This window comes from Elephas maximus, chromosome 8, assembly GCF_024166365.1.
Source record: "Elephas maximus indicus isolate mEleMax1 chromosome 8, mEleMax1 primary haplotype, whole genome shotgun sequence".
Lineage (NCBI taxonomy): Eukaryota > Metazoa > Chordata > Mammalia > Proboscidea > Elephantidae > Elephas > Elephas maximus.
This window is the reverse complement of record NC_064826.1, coordinates 128,512,040-128,535,582: the sequence shown is the minus strand read 5'-3', so window position 1 is coordinate 128,535,582 and position 23,543 is coordinate 128,512,040. Positions and strand designations below refer to the sequence as shown.

The following is a 23,543-nucleotide window of genomic DNA, read 5'->3' as shown; positions in this document are numbered from 1 at the left end:
CTCTATTGAACAGAAATCAGCAATGGAGGTATTGAGAAGAAAAATAAAGAGGTCACATTTCATAACAAAACCCAGCAAAGGAAAATGGGGCTGTGTGCTTTTGTGAAAAAGTGTTTTTTGCCTTCTCTGTAACTGATGACCTGTCTGGTGAAAGGGAGGCCACAGTAATAATGTCACAGCTATTCTCGATGCTAGAAAAAGCTGTCAGTTCTAATGTCATAGAGGTGAGAGGGGGATTGAGATTATAGAGATGAGATAGCCACAAACAGTCCTGTGATTCAGGCGTGCGATGCAGGGTAATTTTGTGCATCGTTGACTTTGAATTTATTTTCCATGTGTAAAGGGGAGACTAGGAAGAAGTGGAACAAAAAGTTAACAAGGATTATTTTTAAGAGATACTAACAGTGGTACAAATTTATTTTTTTCTTAATGTGATTTTGTACTTTCCAAATTTTGTTTATGAACATGTATAAATTCTATAATGAAATGTGTGTGTGGTGATAAAAATAACATTATATATTTAATGAAGTGGCTTAATACAGTAGAGGGAACATGAGGCTGGGAATCTGACATGTAGTAACATCCTAACTCTTTCAGTAAGTAGATAGGTAACAAATAATATGGCAACATCCCTCTCCTTTTTGGACAGACATCATAGGATTGAACACAGTGCATGCAAAAAGACTTTTTGTCCTGCGCCCAGCTATGTGCTCTCCCTCTTGCCAGCCTCTCCATGGAACCCAAGGCCTATAGATTCAGGTCTGAGGCCCCCACTCTGCTCCTTGCTACCACGTTATCTTAGTGACTGCCACGGGTCACTTTCCCCTAAATGACACAGCTCTCTGCTCTGATCCAACCCCCCTCTTAGTCTGTTATATGGCGGTACCTTGCATGTTGCTATGATGCCGGAAGGTATACCACAGGTATTTCAAATATCAGCCAGGTCACCCATGGTGAGCAGGCTTCAGCTGAGCTTCCAGGCTAATGCAAACTAGGAAAAAAAGTCCAATGACTTACTTTCAAAAATTAACCAACGAAAACTATATGGATCACAGACTATAGTGCAAGACTCCAACTTGCTTACTTTGGCCACATCATCGGGAAGAACTGCCAATGGAGAAGTTATCATGTTTGGTAGAGTGGAAAGCCAGTGAATGAAATGAAATGGACTGACACGGTGGTTAACAGTGAACTCGGATACACCCGTGATCGTGAAGGTGGCTCAGAACAGGGCGCGATTTCCTTCTGTTGTCCATGAGGTGGCCACGCATTGGAGTTGGCTCTACAGCAACCAACAACATCAACATGCTCTGGTGAAAAAAAAAGAAATTTTTTTTTTTTTTAGCTGTGGTAATCCTATTCTCCTGTCCTTTTACTTCATAACCTTTCTGAAAGATGTATGTTCCTTGGATCCTGTATATTGCTTTTCAGACTGAAGCTTCCGTCAGCCGCCACAGCCAGGGACCATTAGCCTTTGCCCTCCTCCTAATCACAAACTTTAGAGTCTATCCCATCCTTTCCTAGTTCGCTTGTCTTCCTGTAACGAACTGGGACACACATGATGATGTCTGTGTCTTGACATACGACATTCCATCATCTTGTCCGTGAATGATCTTGTCTGGAAGAAAGCAGAATACACGACGAGCCCGCTGTGAAACGTGAGACTTAAATCTTTCTGCAGTGATTCTGGAAACTACCACAGGGTGATGAGCTCAGGTATCAAGGGTCAGCAAACATTCAAGACCCAGGTGACCATCTTCATAAATCCAATTTTGTCATGTCACGTGGAATGGACCCACCCCTCTCTAGAGTGTCACCAGTGAAAAGCCATTTGAGAAAGATCTTCAGGTGGAATCTACAAAGTGGCAGGTTTCAGTTCAGTCATTAAGATAAACCTTTTATAACTAACATGTTTATAATTTAGTGGAGGGTTGTATGGCATGTGTTTCCCAGAGTGCATACCACAAATCACTAGTTGCAAAAGAAAAATGGAACAACATGGTTGTCCACACTGAGCTGGTAAATGCTGCCCACTGAACCACCATCAGGAAAGCCCTGACACACAGAAAACAGGCTTGGGGCTTCTGGCAGCGAAAATCCTATTGAACTTTAAGCCAGTATTCTAACTTTTTAAAACACAAAACAGTATTTTCACGTGACATGTTTTTTCACACCCCACAAACAAGGGTTCAGCTAATTACGTCTGGAAATATTCTATTAGAGGACAAACACTGATACCCACATAAGAGTAGTTTTGTCCCAGTGCTGGAATGTAGTGTGTTCCTTGTTATAGGTTGGAAAAGAACTTGTTCCACCTCAACTTGAGATTGCCTTCATTGCCCTCCCTGAGCCTACCCACTTTAGAGGAACTGTGAGTAGTCCCCGTTAGTCTGCCAGCATAAAAACAAGAGGCTTCAGATTGCTCACTCACAAGGAATCATGGACATGCAGCCCCTGAATTTCTATCATAGGCATAATTTCAATTAAACCTTCAGAGATAAATGACCATATCACTTAGTGTTATGTATTTGTTTTGGAGTTTTTTATTTTCTCAAATACTTGTTTTGTCTTCCTAGTAACATATCTAGCTCTAACATCTCAAGAATATGTCATGTCTTTATCCAAACTCCCTGCATTTGTTAAGAATATTGCCAGTTTTAAGATTATTTGCTTCAATGTTAGGCAAATTTTCAGAAACAACTTTTTCTATGTCACTTTTTGTTCGGACAAGAAAAAAACTTCAGCTAGGCGAGAACCATCATGAAGAGATCTCCCTGGTAACCAAAGAATAATACTAGAAATTTGCCAATTTGGTTTATTCGAGCCTGGAAATGTTTGTCTTTCTCTGCATACCCCCATCTGCTCATCTTCGGCACTTCATCAACAAACTTTGAGTGAGCAAGTAAGTAGCGCCTATACAATGTCTGAGGTTGTTTGAGAGCAGTTGGTTCTCTTTGTTGTTGTTATTAGGTGTGGTCAAGCCAGTTGTGACTCATAGCTACCCTATGTAGAACAGAAGGAAACACTGCCTGGTCCTGCGTCATTCTCACAATTGTTGTTATGCTTGAGCCCATTGATGCAGCCACTGTATCAACCCATCTTGTTGAGGGTCTTCCTCTTTTTCTCTGACCCTCTACTTTATCAACCATGATGTCCTCCTCCAGGGACTGGTCCCTCCTGATAATATGTTCAAAGTATGTGAGACAAAGTCTCACCATCCTTGCTTCTAGGGAGCATTCTGGCTGTACTTCTTCCAAGACAGATTCTTTCATTCTGCTGGTTGTCCATGGTATTAGATATTCTTTGCCAACACTCTAATTCAAAGGCATGACTTCTTCTTTGATCCTCCTTATTCATTGTCCTGTTTCACGTGCATATAAGACGGTTGAAAATACCATGGTGCCTTAGGTTGGGTTCTCTAGAGAAACAAAACCAGTAAAGCATATAAATATGCGTATAGAGAGATTTATATCGAGGAAACAGCTCACTTGATTGTAGAGGCTGGAACGTCCCAAGTCTGTGGATCAGGGTAGAGTCTTCGCCTGATTCACATAGCCTCAGGGGCTGGGAAACCCAAGATCAACAAGTTGGGGAGCAGGGCTCTTGCTCACAGGCTGTGAAAATCAACAAATCCCAAGATTGGCAGGTAAGCTGCTAGCTCAAGTCCCAAGAACTAGAGGTCAGGCAAACAAGAGCCAGCTGCAGAATCCAGAGCAGGCAAAAGCCAGAACCTCTACTTATATTTGGATGCAGGTCACGTACCCAAGGAAACTCCCTATCAACTGATTCGCTGCTCACAGCAGATCCCATCGTGGGAGAGATCAGATATAAATACTGAGAATCATGGCCTAGCCAAGTTGACACACAATCTTAACCATCACACATGGCTTGGGTCAGGTGCACCTTAGTCCTCAAATTGATATCTTTACTTTTTAACACTTTAAAGAAGGCTTTTGCAACAGATTTGCCCAATGCAACACGTTCTTTGATTTCTTGACTGCTGCTTCCATGGGCACTGTTTGTGGATCCAAGTAAAATGAAATCTTTAACAACTTCAATATTTTCTCCATTTTTCTTGAAGTTGCTTATTGGTCCAGTTGTGAAGATTTTTGTTTTATGTTGAGGTGCAATCCATACTAAAGGCTGTATTCTATGATCTCCTCAGTAAGTGCTTCAAGTTCTCTTCACTTTCAGTAAGCAAGGTTGTGTCATCTTCATATTGGAGATTGTTAATGAGTCTTCCCCCAATGCTGATGCAGTATTATTCTTCATATAGCCCAATTTCTCAGATTTTTACACGGCATACAGACTGAATTAGCATAGTGAAAGGATACAACCCTGACACACATTTTTCCTGAATTTAAACCACACAGTATTCTTTGTTCTGTTCAGATGACGGCCCCTTGGTTTACTTACAGGTTCCTTGTGAGCAAAATTAACTGTTCTAGAATTCCATTCTTTTCAATGTTATCCATAATTTGTTATGATCCACACAGTTGAATGCCTTTGCATAGTCAATAAAACACAGGTAAACATCTTTCTGGTATTTTCGGCTTTCAGCAAAGATCCATCTGACACCAACAATGATATCCCTCATTCCACATCCTCTTCTGAATCTGGCTTGAACTTCTGGCAGTATCCTGTAGATGTACTGTTATAACTATTTTTGAATGATCTTCAGCAAAATTTTACTTGAGTGTGATATTAATGATATTGTTCAATAATTTCCACATTCGGTTGGATCACTTTTCTTTGGAATGGGCATGTTTAACTCTTTTAATTCATCATTTCTTCCATTCACTTTAGCTACTCTATGTTCAAGAGTGAGTTTCAGAGTCTCTTCTGACGTCCATTTTGGCCTTTTTTCTTTCCTGTCTTTTTAATGACCTTTTGCTTTCTTTGTGTATGATGTTCCTGATGTCAATCCACAACTCATTTGGTCTTTGGTCATTAGTGTCAAATCTATTCGTGAGATGGTCTCTATATTCAGATGGGATATACTCAAGGTCGTATTTTGGCTCTAGTGGACTTGCTGTAATTTTCTTCATCTTCAATTTGAATTTGCATATGAGTAATTGAAAGTCTGTTCTGCAGTTGGCCCTGGCCTTGTTCTGACTGATGATATTGAGCTTCCCCATCTTCTCTCTCTACAGATGTAGTCAATTTGATTCCTGTGTATTCCATCTGGTGAGGTTCATGTGTATAATCATCAATTATGTTATTATAAAAAGGTATTTACTATGAAGAAGTCGTTGGTCTTGCAAAATTCTGTCATGCAACCTTCTGCATCATTTCTATCACCAAGGTCATATTTTCCAAATACTGACCCTTCTTCTTTGTTCCCAACTTTCATATTCCAATCACCATTAATTATCAATGCATTTTGATTGCATGTTTGATCAATTTCAGACTGCAGAAGTTGATAAAAATCTTCAGTATTTTCATCTTTGGCATTAGTGGTTGGTGCATAAATTTGAATAATAATAGTCTTATTAACTGACCTTTCTCGTAGGTGTATGGATATTATCCTATCACTCACAGCATTGTGCTCCCTGATAGACCTTGAAATGTTCTTTTTGATAATGAATGCTATGTCATTCCTCTTCAATTTTTCATTCCCGGTACAGTAGACCATATGATTATCTGATTCAAAATGTCTAATTTCCGTCCATTTCAGCTCACTAATGACTAAGATATTGATCTTTATGTGCTCCATTTCATTTTGATGAGTTCCAGTTTTCCTAGTTTCATACTTCATACATTCCACATTCTGATTATTAATGGATGTTTACAGCTGTTTCTTCTCATTTTGAGTGGTGCCACCTCAGCAAATGACGGTCCTGAAAGCTTTATTCCATTCATGTCATTATGGTTGACTCTACTTTGAGGAGGCAATTCTTCCCCAGCAGTATTTTGAGTGCTTTCCAACTGGCTAATTTTTCAGAAGTAAACTGCCAGGTCCTTCTGCATGGTCTGTCATAGTCTGGAAGCTCCACCGAAACTTTTCCACCATGGGTGACCCTGCTAGTATTTAAAATACCAGTGGCATAGCTTCCAGCATCACAGCAACACACAGGCCACCACAGTACAAAAAACTGACAGACAAGGGGAGATGCCAAATGTTAGCCACTATTATATAATCAAAACATGTAAATATTCCACAGCAAATGGAATTTTTACATAGGCACGTTAATCTAAGAGAGGCTGGCAGAAGGGGCAATAGAAAGCAATGCCTAATGGGTGTGGGGTCCCCATTTGGTACAATAAACATATTTTGGACTAATTAAGAGAGGTGGTTACACAAATTTATGAAAGACTGTCACCGAATTGCTCATTTTTTAAAATGGTTAATTTTATGTTATATGAATTTCATCTGAATAAAAATAATTTAAAAGTTAATCTAAGTGCTCAAAAGGTGAAAATTAAACAGATTAATATGTGCCAGAGAAGAAATCAAACCGGTTTTGCTGAAGCTATGTGTCCCCTCTTGCTCTCAGTACCTACACATCTCTTGGCACATGGTTTGTTGAGTGAATAAACAATGGAATGATTCATTGAGTGATTTTCACTTCACCCCTCTTTGTCTTTTCATGACTGCCTGAATATCCCCAGGTGGGCTCTTTGAGAATTAGCCATTGGAGGGTCTGAGAAATATTGAGGTTTAGTACTGTGTATGACTCAATTGACAAAATTAACTTCTTTTTTGTCACCTGCTCTTCATGGACTTTCATGGATCCTTCTGCATATACCAATGCCTGTCAGCATCTTCAAGCCTCTAATAGTGATCATAGTCTTTAGCAATTTAATAAAGGACTGGATATCTGTGTATGTGTGTGCTCGTAAGTGTGTGTGTGTGTGCAAGAGACAGAAAGAGAGGGAGATTTTAAATAAGATCTGATTTATTTGTATATTTTGCAGTGTCAGTTTTTATGAATAACTCATTGTAAAAAATAATAAACAGTTTCTCTATAAGATCCAAAAATACAAATGTCCCCTTACTTGGTAGTATTTCTGAGAATTATAATTCTATTAATTATATGTATCCTTAGTGTTACATTAAGGAAGACAGATTTCCTTTTCTTTAAGGTTTCTTTTTTCAGTGTTTGGGTAATTTTCAAATTCTAATTTCTGTGTCTGCCACTGGTCATGAGTTTCTTATGGTTTAAAGTATTCAGATGGGCCTCACATTTATCAAACAGTGCACTTCCCAGACTCCAAAGCTGGATTCTCCACATGCCCCACTACATAAAAAGGTGGAGCTGCCAAGGTCGTGGGGAGAGTGAAGAGTAGCTATAGTTATACCTGCCAGCGAAATAGACAATAAGCAGTCAGTTCTGAGGCATCTCAGCCACTCTGGAAGGTTCTCATTCAGCCAGGCTGGTATTATTGGCTTTTAACCACCGTCTTCTCTCTGAATATTTGTGGTCCACCATTTCAGGTTTTCTGCTCCCTGCCTGGTTTCCTTCCTACAAATTCTTTTCTGGCTGAATGCCATTTTTTCTTTTTTACTCTTAGTCTTTTTTTCTTACCTTTAGTCTCTTGATAGGTAATCTCATCTAGATGCCTGTTCTTAGATACTACAGTTCTCTCCAGTGTCTCAGATACACATGGTTATATATCCACACGGGAATCCAAACATGACCTCATCAACTTTTGGACAAATCCAATTTTTTTCTATAGAACATTCTTTTTCTCCCAAGATCAGATTTATACTTCCTTGTTTTCCCTATGTTCTCTGCTTTTCCGTTACGGCATTTGTTACAAAGTATCACCAGAATGCTTTCTCTGATGGGCTCCCACTGATTTCTGAACTACCTGAGAATAAGAATCCTATCTTTTCATAAAAGTAGGCTCCATATCTATAATAGTGTATATCAGCACAGAGCAAGACTTCAAAAAATACCACGTGATACCGAGCAGGAGAAAAATGTAGAACAGAATTCAAATTCACGAAAAAGACCAGACTTACTAGTCTGACAGAGACTGGAGGAAACCCTGAAACTATGGCCCCTAGATGCTCTGCTAACCCAGAGCTGAAACCATTCCCGAAGCCCACTTTTTGGACAAAGATTAGACAGGACTATGAAGCAAAAAATAACACACATGAAGAACGGGCTTCTTAGTTCAATCAAATGTGCGAGACCAAATGGGCAATCCTGTCCACCAGCAGGATGAGAAGGCAGGACAGGGCAGGAACTGGATGAATGGACACAGGAAACCAGGGGTGGAAAGGGGGAGTGTGCTGTCACATTGTGGGGATTGCAACCAATGTCACAAAACAATACGTGTATAAATTTTTTAATGAGAAATTAACTTGAGCTGTAAACTTTCACCTAAAGCACAATTAAAAAAAAAAAATGTCATGTAAAGGAAGGAATGCATCTACTTTTTAAAAACCATGGTTATCATCTTTCTTATTTAAGTAAACATTTCGCAACTAAAATAGACTCTAATCAAATAAACTATTTACCATTAGAAAAAGCATTGAAATATTCAAGGTAACTAGGTGCATGTTTTCTATAAAAGAAAAACCTACTTAACTAAATAGAGACTGGTAAAAGAAAACCCAACAATTGTTCTTGGAAACAAATACAGTTGTAACAATATTTTTCCTCTTATTATTATTTAAAAAACATATTCCTGTAACAGAAATCTTTAAATAATACAGTGGATTCACAAAAAGTAAATGAGATGATGAATAATTAAATGATTAAAAGAAAGCACTATTTAAATAATCTGTTCTCTGAGGATAAATGTCCAGGTACCAGCCCTCCACTGCTTACCACTCTGCTGTTATCAGGCATTTGCAGGTCAGGTAGGTCTGTCAGCCCCATGTACGTAGGAAAGACAGGGACACATTTTCTACTTGTTTTCAGTAGGAACCACTGTCAAGTTCAGTTGTCATGGAGCTAAGAGTCAGATAGACTGGATTTGTATCCTGGACCTGCCGCAGATTTTGTTATATATGTAGGAGTTTTAGTCTCATTAAAGCACAGGTTTCTCATTTAACAAATGAGGAAAAGCCCAAATCAGTGCTTGGTTGTTCAGGTATAGCCCACCTGTCATGCAGAAGTTCTGTCTTACTCATTCTCATCCTTAATATAGAGTTCAAGGAGGTTTATGTTAAGCAAGTAGCTCCTCTAAATAAAACATCATGGTTCCTCAAAGAGTTAAATAGAGAATTACCATATAATGCAGCAATTTCTATCCTAGGTACATATCCAAAAACCTTGAAAGAAGGAACAAAAACAGTTAAATATACGTCAACATTCACTGCAGCATTATTGACAATAGCCAAAAGATGGAAACAACCAAAATGTCCATCAACAAATGAATGGATAAACAAAATGTGGTACATACATGCAATAGAATATTATGCAGCCATAGAGATGTGTTAACCTTGAAAACCTCATGCTGAGTGAAATATGTCAGTCACAAAAACAAATATTGTATGCACCGACTTATATGAAATACCTTTAAAAAAAAAACCCGGTGCCGTCCAGTCGATTCCGACTCATAGCGACCCTATGGGACAGGGTAGAACTGCCCCATAGAGTTTCCAAGGAGCGCCTGGAGGATTTAAACTGCCGACCCTTTGGTTAGGGGTGGTAGCACTTAACCACTACGCCACCGGGGTTTCCATGAGATATCTAAGATAGGTAAATGCAGGCATAGGGTTATTAGTGGTTACTGGGGGCAGGTAAGAAGGAGGGGGGAAAGAGAGACTCATTGGTTAAGGGGCACCGGGCTTCCATTAATGGTGATTAAAAAAAAAATTGGAAATGGATAACGATGATGGTTGAACAACAGGATGAATGTAATTAATGTCACTGAGTTGTATATGTGAAAAATGTTAAAATGGAAAATGTTTTGTTAGATGTATATTTACCACAACTTAAAAAAAGGATTTTTTTTTAATATCATGGGTTCTTGATATAATATTAGTAACAGATATTCCTTGTGTAAATGATTTTTTATTTTTTTTCCCTCCAGAACTTAGCATAGTTGATAATTTATACATCATTATTTTATCTAAAACCAGGCTACTGTTTGGGGAAACACTGATCGGTGTCCAAAGCACCCCTATTGTTTCTGCAATTTTGAAATTATCTTTTTCTAGTAAAAATGGTAGTTAAAATTGGGACACATCTTTTGCCTCAGAAGTTCGGTATTAAAAACTTTGAATTCTGTGTGGATTTTTTCTAACCTTTTTTTCCCCTTTTTTCTGTTTCTTTTCCTTGCATGCTAACTTTGGTGTAGCAGACCACCTGGGGATTGAATTCATGGGTAAGACTAAACGATTTGCTCCTTACTTATCCTGGAAAAGCTAAGTTTTTATAATACATGTAGAGCTCTCCTTCCTCATTTGATTACAATAGACATGTCTCATTACCAAATGCTATTAGTAGTAATAAAATTTTTTCGTTGATTTTTCACTATGTGATGACTCAGATTGAAACACTTAGCTAATTGTTGGGAAGGTAGTTTAATGTTAACTGCTGTTTCTGGAATCACAGAGAAGTTGGATTTGGCTCCAGGCTATGATTCCTATAATGCTCAATTTTCTTATCTGTAAAATAGGGGTAATAACAGCTCCGGTGTTCCTGCATATATAAATTGCTTAGCTCAATGTCTACAACATGGTAAACATTCAGCTAATGACAGAAAACAATGGGAATGGTCCAAAAAATGTCAGTTTTCTTTTTCCTGCTCTAATTCTTTTTCCCTTTGCATGATGAATACTTTAGATACATTTTGGTATTAATTCTAATTTGGAGTGGGGAATAGATAAACATTTCCATCTGCAAAATTAAAATATTTCTTTCTAAAGTATTTTAATTGAAAAGCTCACTTTTTAAAGGGTTAGAATGCCTTCCACTGGCACTATTTTCTATATTCACAGATAATTGTTTTTATAACAATTATAGCAGCATTAAGAACTGGACATAATTGTCTAGGTCTATACCATAAATAAAATTTTTAAAAAAGCAACCTATAAGGTTCGATGCAACATGCTGCTACAGTGGAAAGATAAATTCAGGAGCTAGAGTTAATGCAATTGAGAAAACCTAAGTTTGAATACAAATTTCATCATGCTCTGCTTGTTTAGTCTTTGTTACTCTTCAGGTTTTTTTACTTATATGTTGTCGATATGAATACTTGTTTCATACCTGCATATGTTTAATATGCTAATACTTATAAATTTACTTGTATTAGTTTAACCATTCATTCAACAAATATTTATTAAATTCTCACTATAAGCCAAGAAAAAAATTCAAGATGTTAGAGATAAAATGATGAATAAAAATGGACAGAAAACCTAAGATGGAGCTTACAGTTTAGTAAGCTTACTAAGAGTAATCAGATAATAAAACTAATAAATATAAAGTTGCAAGTTACTTAAGGCCTACTTAAGATGATATTGGCTTGGACTAGTGGTGAAAGATATGAGAAAAAGTTAATAGATATTTAGAAAGTGATATCAACAAGTATTTGAGAAGGATGAATGTTGAAGGCTGGGAGAGGGAAATTACCATGGCTGAGTGCAGGGCTTATATTTTCATATTTGGTTAAGTGATGGGTCCATTCGCTGAGAAAGAATACTGAAAGAACACATTTATGGGTGATATTTACTAAATTAGGCGTGGAAATATTGAGTTTGTGAGGAGCCTTTGCTATATCTGAGAGAAGACAACAAGTTGGTAGTTGTATTGCTGGAAATTTTGAGAGTTATTTAGAGATTAGGGATTATATATTTATACTGTAATTGGTGTTTCCTGGTGTGTGATATTATTCACTACTGGGTATCAGATCAGAAAAAAAGCAGATAGCTCAATCCCTGAAGGTTTGAGGTATCCTTAAACAGATAACGATGAAAGTCAACAGGACAAGGAAGTTCAGGATAATACTCGAATTACGTACCGCAGAATGTAAGGTAGATGAGAAAGGAAGTAAAAATAAGCTGGCTATCTCAAGGAAACCAGTAAGTAGTCGCCATGAGAGCACTTGTACAAGCTGGTGGAGAGGTGAGAAGGTTGTGGTCATATGGCAGATTGGTTGGTAATTGTTTTGTAGATGGAGGAGTTATGAGAGATGACAATTCCAAGGTATGTCTGTGTGAGTGAGTGAATTAATTGGAATAGAAGAGGAAATGATTTGAAACAAAAGGTCAAGGAACTGAGAAGCTATGTTTTTGGATAGTTTGTCTAAGGGGACATTACAGCTTCTTATGATAATGGTACAGATGTGATAGGGAGAAAGAAGGTTTGCCACATGCCAAAATCTCCAATATATGAGATGGAATGTACTAGAGCCTAGTAGATCACAATGAAGAGGGTTTGTTATATATAGATAAGTGTAATGTCAGCCACAACAATAACAACGACAACAAAAAGTCACTGTCAAGCTGATTCTGACTCACAGTGATCCCCTTTAGGACAGAGTAGAACTGCCACACAGGGTCTCCAAGGAGAGCGGTTGGTGGATTCAAACTGCTGACATTTTGGTTAGTAGCCATAGCTTGCCGTAGGTCTTAACCATTGGACCACCAGGGCTCCAAACATCAACAAAAAGAGCCCAAAATATTATGGTGACCGAAACACAGTAGCAATTTATTTCCCTTGGAAGTTGGGTGTTCCTGGTCAGCAACTGACTGGCTTTCATCAAAATAGTAAATAAGGAACCCAGCCTCATTCTATCTGTTTCTGTTGTTTTTTTTGTTGTTGTTGTTGTTAGGTGCCATGAAGTCGGTTCAGACTCATAGTGATCCCAGGCACAACGGAACTAAACACTGCTCAGTCATGCACCATCCTTATAATCATTGTTATACTTGAGCTCATTGTGACAGCCACTGTGTCAATCCACCTCGTTGAGCATCTTCCTCTTTTCCACTGACTGTGTACTTTGCCAAGCTTGATGTCCTTCTCCAGGGACTGATCCCTCCTGACAACTTGTCTAAAGTATGTAAGATGCAGTCTCGCCATCCTTGCTTCTAAGGAGCATTCTGGTAGTACTTCTTCCAAGATAGATTTGTTTGTTCTTTTGGCAGTCCATGGTGTATTTAATATTCTTTGCCAACACCACAATTCAAAGATGTCAATTCTTCTTTGGTCTTTCTTATTCATTGTCCAGCTTTCACATGCATACAATGAGATTGAGAAAATACCATAGCTTGGGTCAGGCGCACTTTAGTCTTCAAGGTGACATCTTTGCTTTTCAACACTTTAAAGGAGGTACTTTGCAGCAGATTTACCCAATGCAATGCATCTTTTGATTTCTTGACTGCTGCTTCCATGGCTGTTGATTGTGGATCCAAGTAAAATGAAATCCTTGACAATTTCAGTCTTTCTCTGTTTGTCATGATGTTGCTCACTGGTCCAGTTGTGAGGATTTTTGTTTTCTTTATGTTGAGGTTGCAATCCCTACTGAAGGCTGTGGTCTTTGATCTTCATTAGTAAGTGCTGCAAGTCCTTTTCACTTTCAGCAAACAAGGTTGTGTCATCTCCATAATGCACGTTGTTAATGAGTCTTCCTCCAATCCTGATGCCCTTTCTTCCTTGTATAGCCCAGCTTCTCGTATTATTTGCTCAGCATACAGATTGACTAGGTATGGTGAAAGAATACAACCCTGATGCACAACTTTCCTGACTTTAAACCAATCTGTATCCCCTTGTTCTGTCCGAACAACTGCCTCTTGATCTATGTACAGGTTCCTCATGAGCACAATGAAGTGTTTTAGAATTCCCATTCTTTGCAATGTTATCCATAATTTGTTATGATCCACACAGTCAAATGCCTTTGCATAGTCAATAAAACACAGGTAAACATCCTTCTGGTATTCTCTGCTTTCAGCCAGGATCCATCTGACCTCAGCAATGATATTCCTGGTTCCACATCCTCTTCTGAATCTGGCCTGAATTTCTGGCAGTTTCCTGTCAATGTACTGCTGAAGCCATTTTTGAATGATCTTCAGCAAAATTTTGCTTTCACATGATATTAATGATATTGTTCTATAATTTCTGCATTTGGTTGGGTCACCTTTCTTGGGAGTAGGCATAAACATGAATCTCTTCCAGTCAGTTGGCCAGGAAGCTGTTTTCCATATTTCTTGGCATAGACCAGTGAGCAATTCCAGCACAGCATCCGTTTGTTGAAACATCTCAGTTGATATTCCTTCAATTCCTGGAGACTTGTTTTTCACCAATGCCTTCAGGGCAGCTTGGACTTCTTCCTTCAGTACCATCTGTTCCTGATCATATGCTACCTTTCAAAATGGTTGAACATCAACTAATTCCTTTTGGTGTAATGGCTCTGTGTATTCCTTCCATCTTCTTTTGATGCTTCGTGTGTCATTTAATATTTTCCCCATAGAATTCTTCACTATCCAACTTGAGGCTTGAATTTTTTATTCAGTTCTTTCAGCTTGAGAAATGCCAAGCATGCTCTTCCCTTTTGTTTTTTTTAGTTGTCAGTTTGTCATACTGGGAGGGCTTGTGTGTTGCTATGATGCTGGAAGCCATGCCATTGATATTCAGACACCAGCAGGGTCACCCATGGAGGATAGGTTTCAGCTGAGCTTCCAGACTAAGACAGACTAGGAAGAAGGACCCAGTAGTCTACTTCTGAAAAGCATTAGCCAGTGAAATATGAATAGCAGCAGAACATTGTCTATATAGTACTGGATAATGAGCCCTCCAGGTTGGAAAGTACTCAAAAGACGACTGGGGAAGAGCTGCCTCCTCAAAGTAGAGTCGACCTTAATGACATTCATGGAGCAAAGCTTTCACAACCTTCATTTGCTGATGTGGCATGACTCAAAATGAGAAGAAACAGCTGCAAGCATCCATTAATAATAGGGAAGTGGAATGTACGAAGTACGAATCTAGAAAAATTGGTTATCATCAAAAATGAAATGGAACACATAAACATCGATATCCTAGGCATTAGTGAGCTGAAATGGACTGGTATTCGCCATTTTGAATCAGAAAATCACATAGTCTACTATGCTGGGATTGACAACTTGAAGAGAAATGATGTTGCGTTCATCATCAAAACATTGCAGGATCTATCCTGAAGTACAATGCTGTCAGTGATAGAATAATATCCATAGGCCTACAAGGAAGACCAGTTAATAGGACTATTATTCAAATTTACACACCAACCACTAAAGGCCAAAGATGAAGAAATTGAAGATATTTTCAGCTGCTGCAGTCTGAAATTGATCAAACATGCAATCAGGATGCATTGATAATTACTGGTGATTGGAGTGTGAAAGTTGGAAACAAAGAAGAAGGATCAGTAGCTGGAAAATATGGCCTTGGTGATAGAATGATAGAATTTTGCGAGTCCAGCAACTTCTTCATTGCAAATACCTTCTTTCACCAACATAAGTGGCAACTATTTTTTTTTTTTTTATACACATGGATCTCTCCAGATGGAACACACAGGAATCAAATTGACTACATCTGTGAAAAGAGATGATAGAAAAGCTCAATATCAGCAGTCAGAACAAGGCTAGGGGTCCAATGTGGAACAGATCATCAATTGCTCATATGCAAGTTCAAGCTGAAACTGAAAAAAATCAGAGCAAGTCCACAAGAGTCAAAATATCACCTTGAGTATATCCCAACTGAATTTAGAGACCATCTCAAGATTAGATTTGATGCATTGAACACTAGTGACCAAAGACCAGACAAGTAGTGGAATGACATCAAGGACATCATCCATGAAGAAAGCAAGAGGTCATTGAAAAGACAGGAAAGAAAGAAAAGACCAAGATGGATTTCAGAGAAGACTCTGAAACTTGCTCATGAGCCTTACGCAGCTAAAGCAAAAGGAAGAAATGATGAAGTAAAAGAACTGAACAGAAGATTTCAAAGGGCAGCTCGAGAAGAGAAAGTATTATAATGACATGTGTTTTCATTATCACCTAGGATTTCCTTGTCTCCTGCATCTAGCCAACAGATGGAGAAAAAGGACATTTTAGATACATACTCACATCTGGAAAGCCTTGTCCTAAATGGGCCCTCATCACTTTTCTATTTATATGCTATTGGGTAGAACTCATTCACGTGACATCTCACTGCAAGAGAGGCTGGGAAATTGAGCCCTATTGGTGCTGAGGAACAAGGGGATACAGATTTTTGGTAATCTCTATCACAGGGTAGATGACATAAAATTTAAAGAAACAGGAACTTTCTACAAAAAGGGAAGAGAAAGTGTACTTAGGAGCCAGGAAGACAGATACCCAATTTTGAGATGTGAGAAATATGAATGGCTTTTGAGAAAAGGAGAGAGAAATTGGATTTCTCAGGTAAAATCTGGGTTTCTTTTAAAACTAACCCACTGCCGTCAAGTTGATTCCAACTCATAGCAGCCCTATAGGACCGAGTGTGTTTCCAAGGTTGTAAATCTTTATGGAAGCAGACTGCCACATCTTTCTCCTGTGGAGTGGCTGGTGGATTCGAACCAGCAAACTTTTGGTTATCAGCTGAGTGCTTTAACCACTGTGCCACCAGGGCTCCTGTCTCAGTTAAAATAGGAGGAAAAAAAATAGAGAAGAGATAAAAAATGTAGAGACTATTACTGGAGTGGTTCAGCAATTTCTGAGAGGCAAGTGGAGGGTTAATGCAGTGGAGGAGGGGTAGATAGATGAGTCATTGGCCAGGATTTACAGCAGAGACTGTTTATGTTTGTTGAGGACAGCATTCTCCTCATTCTCTGATGACAGCAGGGATGCAAGACATGGTGGTCAATCAACAGTTATTTTGAGCAAAGTGAGCCCTTGAGTTTAGTGGCCAGCGAAATTTTGCTTTGTGGGCTGTGGTGATTTCAGGCATGGGGACTAGAAGCTCCCTCAATTGTGTATCTAGAATGACTGCAGAGAAAAAAACACAAGGTGACTGGTCCCACAATCAGTGTGGCCATGGCGATAGCAACCCAAAATTGCCGTGCAAATGTTAATTCTAATTGTCAAAAGAAAGGAACCAGCCTCCATCCTACTAGGGTTTCCCTGAAGACCTCCAGGGACATTAATAAATTACTGTATAACAATCAAGATATACACTAAGAGGTCTGTCTTAGAACTCATTTGAAGAAACTCATTTACTGGTACAGGAAAAAAATAAGTTACACCGCAGTTCATCCATACAAAATCTCAAGATAAAGGTTATATAGTAAGCCTTGTAAATGTCAGAGTAAAGTCACAGCTGTAAAGCCTCAAAGGGAGTGAGTCCTGCATCAGTGAATAGTTGACTCCAACGTTAAGGATTGCCTTGGAGCTAAAGGACTGGGCGGTAACTCAGAATTAGAGTGGGTGGGTAGTACGTGCATACATAATGGTAGCTAACAAAGGACTGTTTGTAATGGTGAGTAAGTTTATACACTTAGTGACCTCACCAATTCTAGACCCTGTTTACCCTTGCAGGTTGCTTGAATTGAATATATCAAAGTCTGTTTGCTTACTTTGGGAACAATTATTTTTAGACTTAACTGTGATGGTAGAATTTGCATGAGTGAATTTCCTTCTATTGAAAGTGACATCATCAGAGTAATACAGCCTCTCAGGCAGTAATTAAGCTGTGAAACAGACAAGCAGGCACAGTCTCTGTCTTAGAGTTCTCTAAAGAATAGAACCAATAAGGTAGATAGATATAGATATATACAGAGTGATTGACTTCAAGGAATTGGCTCACACCATTTTGGGGAGCTGCCAAGTCCAAAACCCATAGGTCAGACAACAGGCTGGAAACTCTCAAGATCTGTAGGTCAGGAGATGAGAAGAATGTAAAATTCTAACCAAAATGTCTATATTCTTGTGGCTGAACAAACCCTAGAAAAATTTCCTTTTCAACTGATTGATTATATTACATTACCTTACCATTTTTTACCATTATGGAATGTAATGACATCATAATTTATATTAGATTACATTATAGAACAGTAACTAGACTAGTGGTTGGTCAAACAACTAGCCAAATTGACACATAAAATTAAACATGTTGTTGTTGTATGTCATCAAGTCAGTTCCAACTCATATTGACCCTACAGGACAGAGTAGAACTACACCATAGGGTTTCCGAGGCTGTAATCTTTACAGAAGCAGGTTGCTGCCACATTTTTCTCCCCTTGGAGTAGTTGGTGGGTTCTAACAATCAACCTTCCGGTTAACAGCTGAGTGCTTAACCACTGTACAATCAGGGTTCCTTAAAATTAACCATAACAGTGCCTATAAATTTAATCACGTTTATTTATTTGTGGGTATATGATTGATCAGTGCTGGTTCTGTTTTAATGAATTATTGAATGGATAACTTTCGATTTTCACCCTTCTTGCTTTCTTGCTTTTGGGTAGTATTAATTTCATCTTTCCCTGAGTTGGAAGGGAGATCATAGGTAATGATCTGAAGCACACTCAGTTGTCTTTGCTCCAAGTCTCTGTACTCCCCGTGGCTAGGACTACATGGACTTTTATAAATCAAACTGAACATGTCAGACAGTTCGGCAAACTCCTCTTTATAGTGGGGAACTCCAAATCATATGCTTCATGAATCCTATTATTATTTATTCAACATATATATATCACAACCACAATATACCACGTTACAAATATGTTGAGGATGCAAATATATGATTGACATCCTTTAGCATGCAAGGACTAATAATGAGAAACCCACACATTATTGAAAAGATGTAATAAGTGCTATAAAAATGGCATAGACAGGATTCTATGAGGAAAAAAAGAAGAGGTAGCACTTAAATATGCTTGGGAAGTTCAGGGATGGTTTCTCAGGGGAAGAGACACTTAAGCTGAGTCCCAGCCAAGGCAAATAGGCTGTATTGAGTGATGCCATAGTCCCGTGTTGCTCCCACATTAGGGCAAGTCTTGCTAGTTCTGTCTTTTTATCTGAGTCCATGAGCTTCCTAGAGACACCAGGTAAGAGTGGATAAAGGAGATCAACTTCAGTAAAAAAAAAAAAAAAAGTGAAATAAAAAAACTTTTCACTTAATTTACTCATTTAACGAATAAGTTCATCAAATGAGCCATGCCGAACATAATGTCTACAAAGCTGTCAACATTCAAAAAGATTTTTCCTTAATTATATTTATGAGTTTTTCTTAATGATGCTTCTGAGATTAGAACATTGGAGATTTCAAAAAGAGATACTGCTCAAGAATATAATATCTGTTAAAAAATTGTTAAGTGACATAGTTAGACCAAGAGTTTGGGGGCACAGCAAAACATACCATTATGTTTGTGAAAAAAAAAAGTAAAACAAATTAGTTTCTATTAAACTCATAACCAAAAAATATTTCTTGAATTTGTGATTTAACCTACTCATTCAATATTGTGTGACTGAAAACTGAGGTTTTAAAATCAGATATTTCAACTGTGTAAAGCGATCGGGGGATGGGCCAGACAAGCATCTTTGTAAACACACTGTGCATGTTGCTGTGTGAGCACTCCAACCAATCATGTGGACCAGACAGGCGGCCAAAGGGCAAGTCCGACCAGGCACGTTTGAAAGACCTATTGATCAAAAGAGATTTTTTTCATCTGAAAATCTCTGACCTCTATGGAAGGTGCTCAATCATGGAACATATCTTGTTATGTCCATTTGAACTATTTGTTACACAGCTGTTTCTCTGACAATGTCCTGATGCTCTAGGCATCAAAGACCTTTGTATGAAAGCAGGTGCAATGTTGTTCGCAAACATATTAGCAAACCACATGGTGAGCTGAAGATTGTGTGGAAGGTCTTTCATGCAAATTGCATTTATTCTCATCAGGAAAAAGGAAATGAACTCTGTCAGTGAAATGTCTTGTTTGCGATTTGACATTGTTTTTCCAATAGCATAATTTATGCAAAGTCTGATTGAGTAAGCTGGTGTAAATTGTTTTAAAAACCAGATTTGTAAAACTAGGGAAAAATCATATTCCTAACTAAAATCTGGAAAATTCATTCTAAGATAATTTACGCATTTTTAGATTAAAAAAAAAGGAAGAAAAAAGGAAAAGAAACACAGGGCCATCTATAAGGAGAGGTCTAGAAATGAGATATACTCAAACTCTATGGCCTAACATATATGTATAGATTCAGAATTGATAAAGTTATTACTTCAGATTTCCTCCTATATTCCGTATCCCTTCATCCTTTCATGTAAACCGCATTGACAGTACTTTGGTGAACATCAAAGATAATCTCCAGAGAAATGACCAGTTTCTGACTTAGTTTGAATGATATAAAGTATATTTTCCATTGCTGATGTCAGCTGGATCTTGGCTGAAAGCAGAGAATACCAGAAAGATGTTTACCTGTGTTTTATTGACTATGCAAGACATTCCAGTGTGTGGATCATTACAAATTATGGATAACATTGAGAAGAATGGGAATTCCAGAACACTTAATCGTACTCATGAGGAACCTGTACATAGACCAACAGACAGCCATTCAAACAGAACGAGGGGATACTGCATGGTTTAACGTCACGAAATGTATGCATGAAGTTTGTATCCTTTCACCATATTTATTCAATCTGTATGCTGGGCAAATAATCCAAGAACCTGGACTATATGAAGACGAAGCAGCAACAGGATTGGAGGAAGACTCATTAACAACCTGAGTTATGCAGATGACACAACTTTGCTTGCTGAAAGTGAAGAGGACCCAAAGCATTTACTAATGAAGATCAAAGACCACAGCCTTCAGTATGGATTACCCCTCAACATAAAGAAAACAAGAATTCTCAAAACTGAACCAATAAGCAACATCATGATAAATGGGGAAAATATCGAAGTTGTCAAAATTTCATTTTACTTGGATCGACAATCATTGCCCATAAAAGCAGTAGTCAAGAAATTAAACAATGTATTGCATCTGCCACAAATGACCTCTTTGAAGTGTTAAAAAAGCAAAGATGTCACTTTGAGGACTAAGGCGCTCCTGACTTAAGCCATGGTATTTTCAATTGCCTCATAGTCATGCTAAAGCTCGACAATGAATAAGGAAGACTGAAGAGGAATTGATGCCTTTGAATTATGGTATTGACAAAGAATATTGAATGTACCATGGGCTGCCAGAAGGATGAACAAACCTGTCTTGAAAGAAGTACTGCTCGAATGCTCCTTAGAAGCAAGGATGGTGAGACTGCATCTTACATACTTTGGACATGTTGTCAGGAGGGATCAGTCCCTGGAGAAGGACATCATGCTTGGTAAAGTACAGGGTCAGTGGAAAAGAGAAAGACCCTCAACTAGGTGGATTGACACAGTGGCTGCAAAAATGGGCTCAGAGATAGCAATGATCGTGAGGATGGTACAGGACCCAGCAGTGTTTCATTCTGTTGTACACAGGGTTACTATGAGTGAGAAGTGACTCAACAGCACCTAAGAACAACAACAACCCTGCATAGTATAAATAAACTGGTGTGTTTTTCCTTTAAATCTCACAGACTTTTATGTCAGTCAAATGGATTCATTTTTCTGCCCCAATTTGTGAATAGGCGTCAGTGTTGTGAAGGCTAGGGCCCTACTCCCCCAGGCTGAAATCTCCAAATTAGACTTACTTAGAACAAAATTTAAATATATTATGTTTTCTTATAAAATAAAATGGTACTTTATGGATATGTGTGTGTATGTGTGCTTGTGGCGGAGTTGCAATTAAAAATTATTTGTTTAGTTTGCTTTCATGCCCTTTACCGTATTAAGCTACATGGAAAATCAGATGTATCAGAGTAATGTAAGTCTTGATTAATAAATGCTTGACAAAATTTACGTTATCTCATTGAACTGTTGAAAAAATGAATGAGTAGGAACTGTTTATATTCTTATCTTATGAATTACAAAACCGAGGTCCATTTAGCTGAAATATCTTATCCAATGAGCAAGTTAGTGGCAAGTCCAAGGATTGAACCCAAGTCTATCTTCCCTAAAAGGTGACTAACTGCTGGCATGTCCCACAATGAAGAGTTCATTGTTACTCAGAGAAGTTATGTGCTGCCAGCATTTCCAGTGGCAATGCAGTTCTGCATCTATTTACTCAGCTTTGAAGATAATGCTTTCAGAGTACTATGTGGTTATAATAAGCTTGGGTAGTAACTCCACATTAGCCAAACTACAAGAAAAAGAAATGTGAACCAAATCCAGTTATTGCTTGACACTCAGAATTATAACTGTCAAGAACCCCAAAAAAGACTCACATTGTCTGGTCATTGCAGTCTTTTTTGTAGGATAATCTACACAGATGCCATATTAATATTAATAGTACTTGAAGGTTATCTGGTGAGTACAGACTCATCAGAGTGAGGCTAGATGGAAGGGACTACTGTTGAATGTTATTGAGGTATAAAGGTCTTACAAGCCCTTCTCCTCTAATATGAAACCTTTACCAGATAGAATAGTGAGTTGAGCCATACTGCTGATTATTTCACAGGGCTCTGTTTGTACAACCTTGTTTTCTGAATTATTTTTCTCCTTATAAATATGACCGCTTCTTTTCTCTTTACACTGATTTTTTAATACAGGCTTCAGTACAAATACTGATATTTTAGCTTTCTTAATCAAAAGCCTTTCTATCTTTTTTTTTTTTTTCTTTTTAATTAAGGGGTAACTCGACTTAAGTGTTTTCAAGGCTCCCTAGAACAAAGTCATGAGCAAGAAGTCAAATAAATTAAATCCTGAGAGAATTTTCAGATGAGATTGAGTAAACACTTTTAGTTATCTGCTTTGAGGAATGGCCACAACCAAGAGATCACTGAAAAGTATGCATATATATTAATTATGATTTCTTCAAAGGAGAAAATGGCCATTTCGGTAAATAGATTTGTGATCTCATTCTGGAATCAGTTAATAAATGTTTTTATTTGTTGGTAGACACTGAGAATATATTGTTTGTGAACTATCATGAAAAGCAATGTTATTCCCTGGAAGTTGGCATAGAACCGCTTCTGTGATCTTGACCAGTATCACAATTATGGCACACATATACCAATTATCTTAAATTTGCATGGGTTGGGGACAATGAAGTACAGATTGTCATTGGAAAGTAATTCCCTGAAAGATTAATAAAATGAATGGACTTTCTCCATGACAATTGCTTCAGGAGCCACGGTGAATCTGTGCAAAGGAGAGAGAGAGAGAGAGAGAATAAAAATCTGATAATGGATGGAACATGAAGACGCAGCAAAGTGAAGATGATCTTGGTTCCTCTCAATAAGCGTCAGTCTCCTCCGTAACCTCTCAGTGACCCATCCAGTTAGAATGTAGGGACCCCCTATAGAGGCCAGCCCTAGTAACAGGCCAGAGCAATACTAAGATGAATAAGGAATTTGCTCAAGAAGTTCACAGTTCTGTAAGTGGGACAAACTCGTAAACCAATCACTTAAAGGAGTTAGTTGATTTTTTTTTTACAAAAGTCCAGATGAGGGTTTCCTAAATATCTGCAGGGTGTTAGTATGTGCTTCACACACACTAATGTAATTAGGGTTTGAAGTCACCTCCCAGTGGGAAATACTAGGTTCCAGAACTCTACTGCATGGTTGCACAAA

General features: G+C 38.1%; 1 protein-coding gene across 4 annotated transcripts in view; it reads left to right on the top strand.

The window, feature by feature from the left end:
• NRG3 (neuregulin 3) overlaps nucleotides 1-23,543 on the top strand; it is a 1,476,607-nt gene that overhangs the window by 1,311,468 nt on the left and 141,596 nt on the right. For 2 of the 4 annotated variants that reach the window (XM_049893610.1, XM_049893611.1), the window contains exon 4: nucleotides 10,264-10,287. In XM_049893610.1, coding sequence (XP_049749567.1) covers nucleotides 10,264-10,287 — 24 coding nt within the window. Of the gene's footprint in view, nucleotides 1-10,260; nucleotides 10,288-23,543 lie in introns of all 4 variants that reach the window. The other 2 variants (XM_049893609.1, XM_049893607.1) reach the window with 1 other exon arrangement.